At 42.0% G+C, this 13,426-nt stretch overlaps 1 protein-coding gene across 7 annotated transcripts in view; it reads left to right on the top strand.

Moving 5' to 3' along the window:
- The window catches only part of gabrr2a (gamma-aminobutyric acid type A receptor subunit rho2a), a 137,073-nt gene that overhangs the window by 101,149 nt on the left and 22,498 nt on the right, over positions 1-13,426 (top strand). For 6 of the 7 annotated variants that reach the window (XM_088433221.1, XM_088433223.1, XM_088433225.1 and 3 more), the window contains one exon: positions 13,139-13,291. The exons of the other annotated variant lie outside the window; for it this stretch is intronic. In XM_088433221.1, the coding sequence (XP_088289347.1) occupies positions 13,139-13,291 (153 nt within the window). The remainder of the gene's footprint in view (positions 1-13,138; positions 13,292-13,426) is intronic. 7 annotated transcript variants of the gene reach the window in all.

A 13,426-nucleotide genomic window follows, 5' to 3' on the forward strand; every position in this document is an offset into this window, starting at 1 on the left:
GCAACGCCTCCAAAAAAGACTTGGTTATTCTTAAACTTTTTAGTCGATTTAGGTGCTTTAAAGTAGGTGTAAAACTGAAACAACAAATACATTACTATTGACATGCTGCTGCAAATAAAATACAACAAAGTAACGAGCCCCACTTGTTTGCTTCCCTTAACAGCTGTTGAACCATATTCACTGTGTTAAGGGAACGATAGCGTAGCATTGTCAGCACAATATTTAGCACGGTCTCGGCCACTAGATTGCGATATTGAAAGTTTCATTTTTTGGCAGGCGAGTATTGCCGCAAAGAATAAAGGTGCCGTCGGGGAAAATATTGGCTCTGTCACATCCCAGAAAAGTAAAAGTTCTCAGCAATGCTCTTCTTTCTGGATCTACCGTAAAGCACACAGCAAGCTCGCTCCACTCCCCTCCCCTCTCCTCGCGTGATTAAAAAAAAAGTGGACAAAAAGTACAACAGCGACAGAAAGCCCCGTCCATACGTTTGTGATGTGGTTTTTATAGCAGCCAGCCCCCCCACCGCTGGTCCACAATATAAATCAATATAAATCTGAGGCGTAGTGAGAAGGATGATGTGGTTTTTATAGCAGCCAGTCCGCTGTCGCTTCAATTCACCACTGACACTCAGGTGGATTTTGGATATTCCTCTTTAATTTAATACTGTAACACAGTGTGGCAACCGGTACTGGTGAGCCAGTGTCTCGACCACCTATAGATTTTCCTTATAAGATTGTAATACATAGTCGAAAACGAACCATCTAAATAACGGAGCGTGCATAAACGCATCACACGTTGCAGGCACAACTACATGCACACGCAAACACACACACACACGCAGACACGTTAACCCTTAAACTCACGCCAAAACCACGGCAACACAACCAAACAAATACCATGAAAAAACATAATAAAAAGTAAGATCATAAAACATCATAAAAAGTAAGATAAAACAAAGTCGATAACATTACCTACAGTGTGGCAACCGGTACTGGTGAGACAATGTTTCCACCACCTGTAGAGAAACGACATTATGAACCAATCCGACATGGAGGAAAAAAAAAAAACTTCACACGACAAAACACTGCTTTTATAACTGACATAAAATAAAACTGTGGGTTCATTACAACTGAGAAAACTATCCAAACATACTGCACATTAGCACATGAACCACAAATTGAAATAATAAGACAATTGCACATTCATCCAGACCATCGACAATATGCAACTAACCAGTACGCTCTCCTCGCAGCACTAACTGCATGCCACAGGCCGCCACAAGTGCAACACTGTGCCGTTACGTCACTTCCGTGATAATTTAATAATGCATATAACACTCCGTTTCATATGTACAATTCAGATGTTTTTACCTGGGATTTTACATGCATTACTTAACATAGGTTTGGATTGCCCGCCATACAGTGAATTTGTGTTACGATCCCAATCGCAGAATGGATTAATATAATAATAAGCCTACAGAGGGCTCAATTGTGTAGACACCATAAAATCAGAGTGAAATGAAGATGTGGCAGGCTAGTCCAATTTTTTCCAAAGCTTAATTTCTGCAACTCAAAATGCTTTTCAGTATCTTGTGTGGCCCCCACGAGCTTGTATGCATGCTTGACAACGTCGTGGCATGCTCCTAATGAGACGACGAATGGTGTCCTGAGGCATTTCCTCCCAGATCCCTGAACTGTTGTACAGTCTGAGGAGTAACCCGGCAGTGCCTAATGGACCAAAACATAATGTCCCAGAGATGTTCTATTGGGTTTAAGTCAAGGGATCGTGAAGGACATTGAATTGTTTCAATTCCTTTATCTTGCATGTACTGCCTGCATACTCTTGCCACGTGTGGCCGGGCATTGTTGTGCATTAAGAGGAAACCTGGACCTACTGCACCAGCGTAGGGTCTGACAATGGGTTCAAGGATTTCATCTTGATACCGTATGGCAGTCAGAGCACCATTTCCTAGGCAGTAGAGGTCTGTGCGTCCCTCCTTGGATGTGCCTCCCCAGACCATTACTGACCTACCACCAAACCTGTCATGTTGAATGATGTTGCAGGCAGCATAACATTCTCCTTGTCTTCTCCAGACTCATTCATGTCTATCACAGGTGCTCATGGTGAACCTGCTCTCGTCTGTGAAAAGTACAGGGCTTCAGTGCCGGACTTGCCAATTCTGGTGTTCTTGAGCAAATGCCAGTCGAGCTCCACGGTGCTGGGTAGTGAGAGCAGGGCCCACTACAGGACGTCGGGCCCTCAGGCCACCTTCATGAAGTCTGTTCCTGTTTGTTTGGGTAGAGACATTCACACCAGTGGCCCTCTGGAGGTCATTCTGTAGGGCACAAGCAGTGCTCAGCCTGTTCCGCCTTGCACAAAGGAGCAGATATCAGTCCTGCTGAGGGGTTGAGGACCTTCTATGGCCCTGTCCAGCTCTCTGAGAATAATCACCAGTCTCCTGAAATCTCCTCCATGTTCTGGATATCGTGCTGGGAGACACATTAAACCTAGCTGCAGCACGTGTGGATGTGACATCCTGGAGGAGTTAGACAACCTGTGCAACTTCTGTAGGGTTGAGGAATCACCTCATACTGCCAGTAGAGATAATTTCACTGGCCAAAATCAGCACGAGTGGAAATCCAGCCAAAAAAGATCAAGAGCGAAAAACTTGAAATGACCTCCTCATGTAAAACAGGTCCTGTTTTGAGGGTTTTCTAATTGTTGTCACTGAACTGCACTTGTTGTTAATTCAATGAACACCAATAATTAAAATTGCTACCTCTGCCAGCGATTTTTACCTTTTTTGATAGATTGCACTGTTCAAACAACGTATCAATTTATTAGTATCAAGCCAACAGAGATGCATATAAATCAAAAAAAAAAAAGCTAATTGGGCTCCGTTCTCATGCAGTGTATGGCAGCTTCTTTGGTTCATCATCTTGCTTATCATTCACTTTTTTAGTTAGCATCTCTTGATAGCCAGCAGAGGGAGTGCAGTTTCTCCCCCCACGCCCCATCTCTCGGTATGAACGCAAACTCATGAATCACAGACCAGGAACCTCTGACCCAGAATACCTGCGACCAGGAACTCAAAGTTCCTGGACTGTTTGGTGTGAAAGTTCTGTGTGAATGTGGTATGATGTCTCCTGCAAGTTGAGAGCATATGCTGACCTGGAGTAGATGATGCTTGAACTAGTATTCCCACCTATTACCCCTGTGTTACAGCGTCCCTGGCTTACGTTATTTTCATGAAGCGACGTGGAATACTGAGTTTTTTCGTCCCCCTCTTTACGGTATTTTCCGGCTTTGCGACAAAAACAACTGTCATGACCCTAGTACAAAATACCAAATACAACCAACCCCGGTTGTATTTGTGTTGTTTTGTCTCCATCTGCTGGCGTTTTTAGGTAATTGCACTTATTTACTATTGCGGTCAAGCTGCTTCCATGCAACGCGTGACTACAATTCTGGTCTGCTATTGGTCGGCGTCTCCTCACGGAGATGCTGGTCTGCTATTGGTCGTCTTCACTCGTTTCAAAACGGCGGAACGGTAAAGCTTTGTTCGATTGTGAGTAGTTACAAAACTCGAAAGGGTTAGCCATGGGTCCCAAGATTGCTAGTGATGTTAAAGAGAGAAGTAAGAAGATGATTTATGAGGAAATGAAGCTGGAGATAATCAAGAATATAAAGTACGCTACCCTTACTAGGGAATATTGGCATAGCAAGCGTTACTCAAAGGTAAATAAATCCTTTCTACAATTTTTATTTATGATGTTTTCTGATTGTATACATGTAAATTATATATACGTAGCACTTACTATACTATTTTGGTACCAATTTTTAACATGAATATACAATTTTGATGTTTTTACCTGGGGTTCCAAATGCATTAGCTATTTAACATAGGTTTGGATTGCTTGCCATAAGGTGAATTCATCTTACGAGCCCAACGGCGAAACGGATTAATCTCCTAACACGAAGGCTCACTGTATATGGAGCCCACTGCGGCTGACGTCTCTGGTTCGCGCGCCCGTGGCAGACATTTCTTTTACAGTAGGGAGGCATTTATTAATAATGGTAAAGTTCATTTCTGTTACGCCGGCAGACAAAGCACCTGAGGCAAAAATGTGGCAAAAGTGGAGGCCTGCACGCTAGGGCTGCTCAACCGCTGGTACTTACCATCCTGCAAGCCAACGACCGCTCCCTCGGGAATAAAATCGACAAGCTGAGAACCCGGACTTGCATTATCTTGAATTCAGAGTGTGTTGTGTCTTCACTTTCATTGAAACCTGTCTAATTGAAGATACACCCGGACCCAGTGACTGAGCTGGAAACACACGCAGTTTACCGAGGGGGGCGGACACTAGCTTCAGGTTTACACAAAGGTGGTGGCATTTGTGCTTACGTGAGTAAACGATGGTGTACAAATGCGCGAACTGTCGCGAAACATTGTACCCCAGACATTGAACTGTTGATGGTGAAATGCAAGCCATTCTATCTTCCTCGTGAGTATAGTGCGGTGTTAATAACAGCCATCTACATTCCACCACAAGCTAACACCGCTATCGCGCTAGGCCAGCTGTTTTGTTGAAAGGATCGGTGCCGGTCGGCGCTCGCGGAGACAAAGACAACACTCAACAAAAGACCAACGTTCCCAAATGCTATTTAGCCCAAATAACTGGCATATTTATTTTGACCAAATGCAAGTTCTCAAATACAGTTGACATTGCGTGAAATCATCATCTGAGCCTCTTACCTATGCCGAGAAGGTGGAGAGCCAACACCCAAGTAGAGCACCAGTAGTAGTAAAACTAAATCAGAGATTTAGTTTTACCACTGCAGTGGGGAGAGCTCGAAGGAGAGCGTGACCGTGTGTCCGCCACGTTGCAAAGTTTCTCTCCCCGAGCTCTCCGGCTGCAGTCTTTTATTGAAAAGTTGTTGCTGAGTCGTGGTGGGTCTCATGATTCAATCTGTGGCATCACATGGCTATTGTACAAATGGCAGGTTCCACTCGCCCTTTGAAAGTTGTTGACAACTCACACATCCCAATGTCTATGCATAGACAATAGGGAGCCGGCACGGCTCCTGGAGCACATGAAACAATGCCGCTTCATCAGTGCAACAGCCAGTTTATAATTAACTTATCTTTCATTTCCCCCCTGTTGTGAGTTTAAACAATGTAAAAACATCAAATTGTTGATCAATCATTATGAACACATTACAACAGGGATGGGGAGCCAGAAGGGGGCGAAAACGTTGTTTACAAGGAAAAATTCCTTCTTTATACCCCTCGCTTGAGGCAGTAGCCTCATGGCCTGGACATCTACTGGGTAATGAGAGTCTTAAGAGAGTTTGTGGTGTTTGAAGGCCAAAAGGGTGGGGGACAGAGGTTACTAGCACATGTCCCCACCGGTGGTACCTGGGTCCTCAGCACCTGGTACTTTTATAAGTTGTCCTCGTCTGATTGGAGAGAGCTTGTGGAGTCCACACTAGATCTTCTGGAGGTGCGGTGATCATGGATTTCAATGAACTGGGCTAAGGAAGTGTCCATGGCGCGCTTCATCATCATTTTTAAGCAGGGGACACACATAGCTCATGGAAAAGAATGGACATGCACAACATACACCTTGCAAGGACTGCCATATAAATTTACATTAGGCCTATAATATTTTTTCATCTCTTGTTCTCGACACTCCTTGAAGCAGGATACTTCCTCAACCTCTTTTCTAAATAACAACAACTTCCTGGTTTACATTTTTGCACAAATTTGACATCCGGATGTCCTTTTATAATTTTAGTAGCATTTTGTCCCATTTTAGCGATTTTACTTATACCTTTTTATATCTTTTATACCTCACCTATTTTTTTTCCCACAATTATTATCTGGTTCGGTACTCAAATCACTTTTGATATATTCTATTAATAATTGTTAGCTTGTTTTTAAATTTTATTTTGCGGCTCTGACTCCACTATACACACGTAGACCCTTTATTGACTGATCCCGGATCAGTAAGTATTGGTTAATCCTTCGCTTTGTAGGTCCCTGACCTATGGAGTCCCTGACTCCAATTAACTTATTGGTTTAATCTTTCGCTTTGTAGGTCCCTGACCTACGGAGTCCCTGACTCCGATTAAAAACAATATTTGCCGTAAGATCCCTGATCTAGTGAGTCCCTGACTCATTGCATGACCCCGGGCCACCTATTTAGCAACAGCAAAATACACAATATCGGGTCTCGCGTATGTTACAATTACATTACCAACTAGAAAATGTGCAATTTCTGAAGAAATTGCGTGTGAAGGTGAAACCGTTGAAGGTTGAAAAGTGGAATGATGTGGAACGATTGAATGGTGTGAATCTGTGAAGAAATATGAATATAAAGTTGAAAAACTGAAAAAAAGTTGAACTGTGGAATTTGAAGATGAATGAAAAACTGAAAAAGTTGAACTGTAGAATGATGTGAAAAATTATGAATCCTACAAAGTTGAAAAACTGAGAAACTGAACAAAAACTGAATGTTTGAATCATAAAAAAGTGTGGATGATCCGAAGTAAAAGCAGAAGAGAAAATACAAAGTTTTTCAACTTTGTATTTAAAATGGAGAGGATCATAAATCGTGGGGTTCAGGTTTGACTATGATGTCTCCAGCTAGTTCCTTTTCGAGTGGCAAAATATGGATGGATATGCTCCGGTTAGAGAACATGGACAGTTGCTCCATTCAGCACATTTATTAACTGTGGTCTGCAATAATACAGACAAAGAACAAATGTTAACATACATACATACAGTACATACACCATTCAATCCACTACTCAACAAGCAGCATGACATTCTTAACTTCTAGACTCACTGCTTTCAGCTCTAGCCAATCACAAATAAATGCTTCCTCATATGAACGAAACGCTATTAGCATAATTAGCATGCTAGCCGAATACAACAATTTAAGCGCAGTAAAGGACGTCACACACAAGCATACACCTGCTCTATAACACACAGCTAATGTCCAAATTGAACATAACAAGGAAATAAACTCACCTTTCATCACATACACACAATCTCAAATGTGCTAGGATGTGCGTTATGAGCAACTTTATCAAGTTATGTCACGGACTGAACGGTGTCGCGGACGAGGAAAAAAGGAAAACTACGGTGGGTCATTCACGTTGACTAGTGTTGCGTTCATGGAATGCTCACAGCATGGGAAACTACAACATCACACGCAAACAGCACATCGAACGAAAGTACAAACATATAAACAATGTGGGCTTTCTAACAGTATTATTCAAATTTCTTCACTGTTTCACATCAATCCACAATCCACCTCATTCAAATGATTAGCTCATTATCAGTTTAAAAATGATCCCTAATCAAATTTTTTCAGTTTTTTTTTTTTACTGATTTAAATATGAATAATACAGAGTTGAAAAACTGAAAAAAACTGAACGTATGTATCAAGTTAACCAAGCCAGATGCTGTACTTAGGTGGAAGCAGTAGTGAGAGGTAAGAGACGTCTAAGAAAATATCCAAGATGGCCGCCCATGAGGGCAGATGGGAGTTGGGGTCTTCAGTGGTCTAAGATGGCCGCCCGATGGCATCATGGGAAATGGTGTACTTTGTGTAACTAAACTATAGGTGTCAAACTCCAGTCCTCGAGGGCTTGTATCCTGCATGTTTTTGAATCACACCATTCACTTAACATTAGGCCATTTTTCACGGTGGAAAAACTTGAATTGTAGCTGAAAGTTGAACTGTGGTATAATGTTAATGTGAAGAAATATGAATAATACAAAGTTGAAAAATTGAAAAAAGTTGAACTGTGGAATGATGTGAATGTGTGAAAAAATATGAATAATACAAAGTTGAAAACTGAAAAAAAAACGAATGTTTGAATCATAAAAAAGTGGGGATGATCCGAAGTAAAAGCAGAAGAGAAAAAACTACTGTAAACGTGAAACGCGATTTGCCCGAACCGGGGCACGGACATGTTGAAGATGACAACTCTACCACTAGGCCACGGGGGGGGCGGTGTCAGACCACACTGTGAAAGCTTTAAATAAAGAGAATGACGTATGTTTGAACGTGAATCTGTGAAGAACTATGAATAATACAAAGTTAAAAAACTGAAAAAAGTTCAACTGTGGAATGAAAAGTAAGATGAAATGAAAGTAAGAACAGTTTGAAAAGGCTAAATTCTTTAAATATGAATAGTATAAAAAATGTGAATTGTAGGAAAACGATGAATAGTTGAACCTTAAAAAATACAAAAGCACTTCACGTGAATATGTGGAATGATATGAAGTTTGAACGGCATGAATTGGATGAACTGGGAAGGAGTTGAACCCAAAAGAAAATACGGAATTAACTGACAAAAAAAACACTGAATGTGTGAAAAGACATAGCGGGGATCGAACGCACGAACTTGAAGTGAGAATACGTCAACAGAACGTCTGAGCTACAGGGACACGGGAAATGACGAAACCGTGAACGCTTTAAAAGGAAGTAGGAAGAACGCTCCAATCAACATTAGGCCATTTTTACGGTACAAAAACTTAAATTGTAGGAAAACGATGAAAAGTTGAAACTTGAAAAATAGACCCGCACTAAACATGAATATGTGGAATGATATGAAGTTTGAACGGAATGAAATGGATGAACTGGGAAAGAGTTAAAACGAACCTAAAAAACGGTCGGAATAATAAAAATAATAATAATAAAGGTGGAGAAAAACATAAGTGTGAAGGTTTCACCTTCACACAATAATAAAGGTGGAGAAAAACATAAGTGTGAAGGTTTCACCTTCACACAATAAAGGTGGAGAAAAACATAAGTGTAAAGGTTTCACCTTCACACAATTATTTTGAAACTCTTAACTTAAAACACCTCCCCTGGTTCGTTGGGACCCGTCACTGGAGATCCGGCTCGCCGCAGGACCAACCCTAGGTGGCCGATCCTTCAATGCAGGATGCTGTCGACAGACTTTTGGCCGCTGATCCTACGACGATCCAGATGTCCAGGTCTTTGGATCCCGGGTTTCGGTACCAAGAAATGTTGAGTTTGAAGTGGGCTTGATACCCCACTAATGACCCAAGGAGAGGTGTAAATACCACTGCAGTGGGGAGAGCTCGAAGGAGAGCGTGACCGTGTGTCCGCCTCGGGGCAAAGTTTCTCTCCCCGAGCTCTCCGGCTGCAGTCTTTTATTGAAAAGTTGTTGCTGAGTCGTGGTGGGTCTCATGATTCAATCTGTGGCATCACATGGCTATTGTACAAATGGCAGGTTCTACTCGCCCTTTGAACATTGTTGACAACTCACACATCCCAATGTCTATGCATAGACAATAGGGAGCCGGCACGGCTCCTGGACCACATGAAACAATGCCGCTTCATCAGTGCAACAGAGTTTATAATTAACTTATCTTACACTTCCGCAGTCACCAGCTATATTAGCACATGCATAGAGACAGCTGCAAGTACTAAACGTCTCAGAATTTACCCAACCAAACTCTGATGTGAGGGCCAAATTACACACACGCGCATCTGCTTTTTTTTTGGGGGGGGGGCACTGCTGAGGACTACAAAAAGGCCAGAACTGTAAGCACAGGGACACCCCAGGGCTGTGTGGTGAGCCCCCCGCTTTACACACTCTTCACCTATGACTGTCGCACAAAACAACACCAGCATAATTAAGAATGCAGATGACACTAGTTATTGGGCTGATCACTGTTGGGGTTTGGAAAGCATACAGGAAAGAAGTGGCAGAACTTGTGGCCTGGTGTCGCAGCAATAATCTCTACCTCAACACGGACAAAACCAAAGAGCTGATCATCGACACAAGGCAGCAGATGGCTTAAAATTCCTTAGTACCTACATCAGCCCTGATCTTACCTGGTTCAACAAGACTCGACTTGTCATCAAGAAGTCCCAACAAAGACTGTAGTTTCTGCAGACACTGAAGAAATTTGGCATGTCAGCAAAGAGTCTCAACAACTTCTACAGATGTACAATCCAAAGTGTCCTCTCCACCTCCATCACAATCTGGCACGGCAATTGTACAGCAAAAGAAAGCAAGGCTCCCCAGTGTGTGATCAAGTCCTCACAGCGCATTTGTGGAGCATCCTTACCCTCACTGCAGGACATTTACCACACCAGGGTTCTACGGGGGACACAAACTCATTCAGGACAAGACACACACACAAAATAATCTGTTCGAACTGCTGCCATCAGGTAGATGCTACAGGAGACTGAGGGCCAGGACAGCCAGGCTGGCAAACAGAATCTACCCACAGGCCATTCGGATTCTCAACAGATCTCTCATGGACTAATCTGCCCGCACTGCATGCATAAAGAATGTTTTGCACTAATATTTTGCACTACATGATATTTGCACTATAATATTAGTACAGTACCATTGTTTCTGTTGTTTTATTGCTATTTATTGCATTTCTTATTGCTATTTATTTATTGCTCAAAAATGGAATGTAGTCTGCTACTCGGGGAAGTGAACAGAATGAGAATTTCATTGCATGGTATAATAATACTATTCATATGACAATAAAACTCTTGAATCTTGTATCTTGAAAAGCTAGGTACACTCTCCACATTTGCTTCATTGCTTTACCCACTTTCATTTCAATGTGGGCATAAATAGCCCCTTTCACACCAAACAGTCAATAAACTCTGAGTTCCTAATCGCGGGGATTCTGGGTCAAGTCCCTTATCGACGGTCATCAACTGTGCGTTCATACAGATGGGCAGCGGATGGGGTAGCTTATTCCAGCGAGTGATTTGTGACGGAAAGCCAGCTAAGAGTTTACGATAAAAAGGACCATCTGCAATGACAGCAATCGGCGTGTGTTGGTTTCCGCGTAGCAAGTGTTTTCTGTGTCTCATCACATGCGCTTTGAAATGCATAGCTTTCAGGGAAGTGCATGCCACAGACAGGGCTCCACCTGTGGCAGGATTTTTGATCCCTGACATAAGTCTCCCTTAGTCAGACGTGGGCCCGCTGCACTTGCTGTGTGATCTATGTGATGTTTTCCGTGATCTAAAGCCATTTTGCATCAACAACTAGAAGTAGAAAGTGGGCAAAGTTGCCAATGAATGCGTTTGCCGACAATCGCTTTCGGATGGCGTTTCAGCGTCTCTCTGCATGTTGTTTACAACAAAAAGCTATCAAAAGAATACATCGACTGAGCACCAAATGTAACAGATTTCTGATCCTGATTGCCGAGCCGTGAATCTTCTTCAGTAGGTGTTCTGTCCATGTGTTTCTAATTTTTTTATATTTTTTAAAGTTTGGCGTCACACACACTAGCTCATGGTGGGAATTCCGATAAGTGACTCGACTTTTCTTGTGGTTGAAGTAAATTGGATTTGGATGTCCTCTTCTCCATCAATCCGCAGTAGTCTGTTCTAGAGCACCCGCCCACCTATCAATTTTCGTCTCCTTCCATTGAAAACAAATCGTAATGGCGGCTGTTGTCATCAAAACAAACACATCCCCAAGTTCAACCAATCAATCAGCATCTGTTACGACAAGTCAGAACAGCACTACCAGGGTACAGCGAGTGTAGTTCATGCACGAGGCAATAGTATTTCATTTCTTTACTTAACTGATTCTGACTGTGGTGCAGATGGTGTTGTGTGCAGCCTCCGTGTCCAGCACTCTTACCAGACGCGGGCTCTCCTTAAAGACACATGATTGGGTACTGTTCGATAATTAACCCATGAGGCCGATTTCAACGCTCAGAAGTTGAAATCCACTCCTCATTGGTGCCCATGTCTTGTAGAATGCCCCTTGAGCTAATTGACAGATTACCTGATGATAACGGAACTACTTTTGTTCATCAATGCAAAGAACACTCACAGAACACTTTTTCACTTTGCTTCCGTCCATCTTCGATGAGCTTGGCCCCAGAGAAGCCAGTGGCATTTCTGAATGTGGTTGATGAATGGCTTTTTTTCTTTACATAGTAATGCTTTTGGTTGCACAGGTTAGGTTGACTGGTTTTCTGAATTGTTCTAGAGCCCATGTCGTGATATCTTTCTGATTTTTATGTCAGTTTTTGATGTACTGCTGCCTGATTAATCCAAGGTCTTGGACATTCAATGTTGGTTTTCGGTCTTGCCATCTACATGCACTGGCTTCTCCAAATTCTCTGAACCTTTTGACGATATTATGGACCCAGGAACATAGTCCGTTGGCTGTTCAATAATTTTCTCATACATTTATTTGCAAAGAAGTGAACCTCATCCTATCTTGTGAGTGACTGAGGAAATCAGGGAAGCTCCTCAACTCGACTCAATCCTGAGCAGCTCCCAGATGGCCGAATTTCTTATCTTATAGTGTCTCTAAGGGAGAGCCCAGATACCCTGCAAAGGAAACTCATTTCGAACACTTGTATTCGGGATCTCGCTCTTTTGGTAATAACCCACAGCTCGTGACCATAGGTGAGGGTGGGAACATAAATCGACTGGTAATTACAGAGCCTCGTTTCTGGGATGTGATCCTGCCCCAAGTTGAGGAGTTCAAGTATATCAGAGTCTTGTTCTCATGATTATTTAGTCAATTTATCGATTATTCCAAATTTGAGTAGAATTTTAATTTCTGTTTGTTGATTCTGAAACAGGGCATTTTCTCAAATTGTCATGAAAAAAACAACAACATGAGATCGGGCTTGGTCCCTGACATCAAAAAAATGTAAATGCCCTTTTACAAATGTCTTATTTTGACTGAGAACAATAATCAATCTGCCTTCATTCAATGGACTGAATAAATCAGATATTTACTGTCAAGGGGTTGAAATTATGACTAATACATCTATTTTTTTAAATAATTATCAGTTACTTTAATTTGTGGTTTGTTGTCGATCAATTGTTGTGCCTCTGAATAAAAGGTATTGTAGTGTTAGAATGTCACAAGAAGAAGTTGCAAGGCAAAATGCTGTTGTCTTCCTGCATTTCTGATGGTATTTTAGGGGAGTATTGATTGCATCGGGTTATCTAAAAATATTGAAAAAGCAAAACTGTAACAATTTTTACTGTGCACCAACATCTTAAAACTCCTCACTGGGAAACTCAACTCTTTTCTTCATTTTTTTAATGAAGATAACTGAGCTACATTTGCATTGTGTTTTCAGGCTGGTACAATCGTCTCTATATCAACTTCACGCTGAGACGCCACATCTTCTTCTTTCTGCTGCAGACATATTTCCCAGCCACACTCATGGTCATGCTATCCTGGGTCTCCTTTTGGATTGACCGCCGGGCTGTGCCAGCCAGAGTTTCCTTGGGTAAAAAAAAAAAAAGTTTTTTTTTAGTTTCAAATCACAATACTGAACAGGTACAATGGCTTACAAGCTATCAGATCACTAGTTTGTGGGTAGCTATCCAAAGTGAAGATGTGTTTGTTGTAGGCATTCCAGCTT

Source organism: Hippichthys cyanospilos, chromosome 14 (genome assembly GCF_059441005.1).
Source record: "Hippichthys cyanospilos isolate Australia breed blue-spotted pipefish chromosome 14, RoL_Hcya_1.0, whole genome shotgun sequence".
Taxonomy (NCBI): domain Eukaryota; kingdom Metazoa; phylum Chordata; class Actinopteri; order Syngnathiformes; family Syngnathidae; genus Hippichthys; species Hippichthys cyanospilos.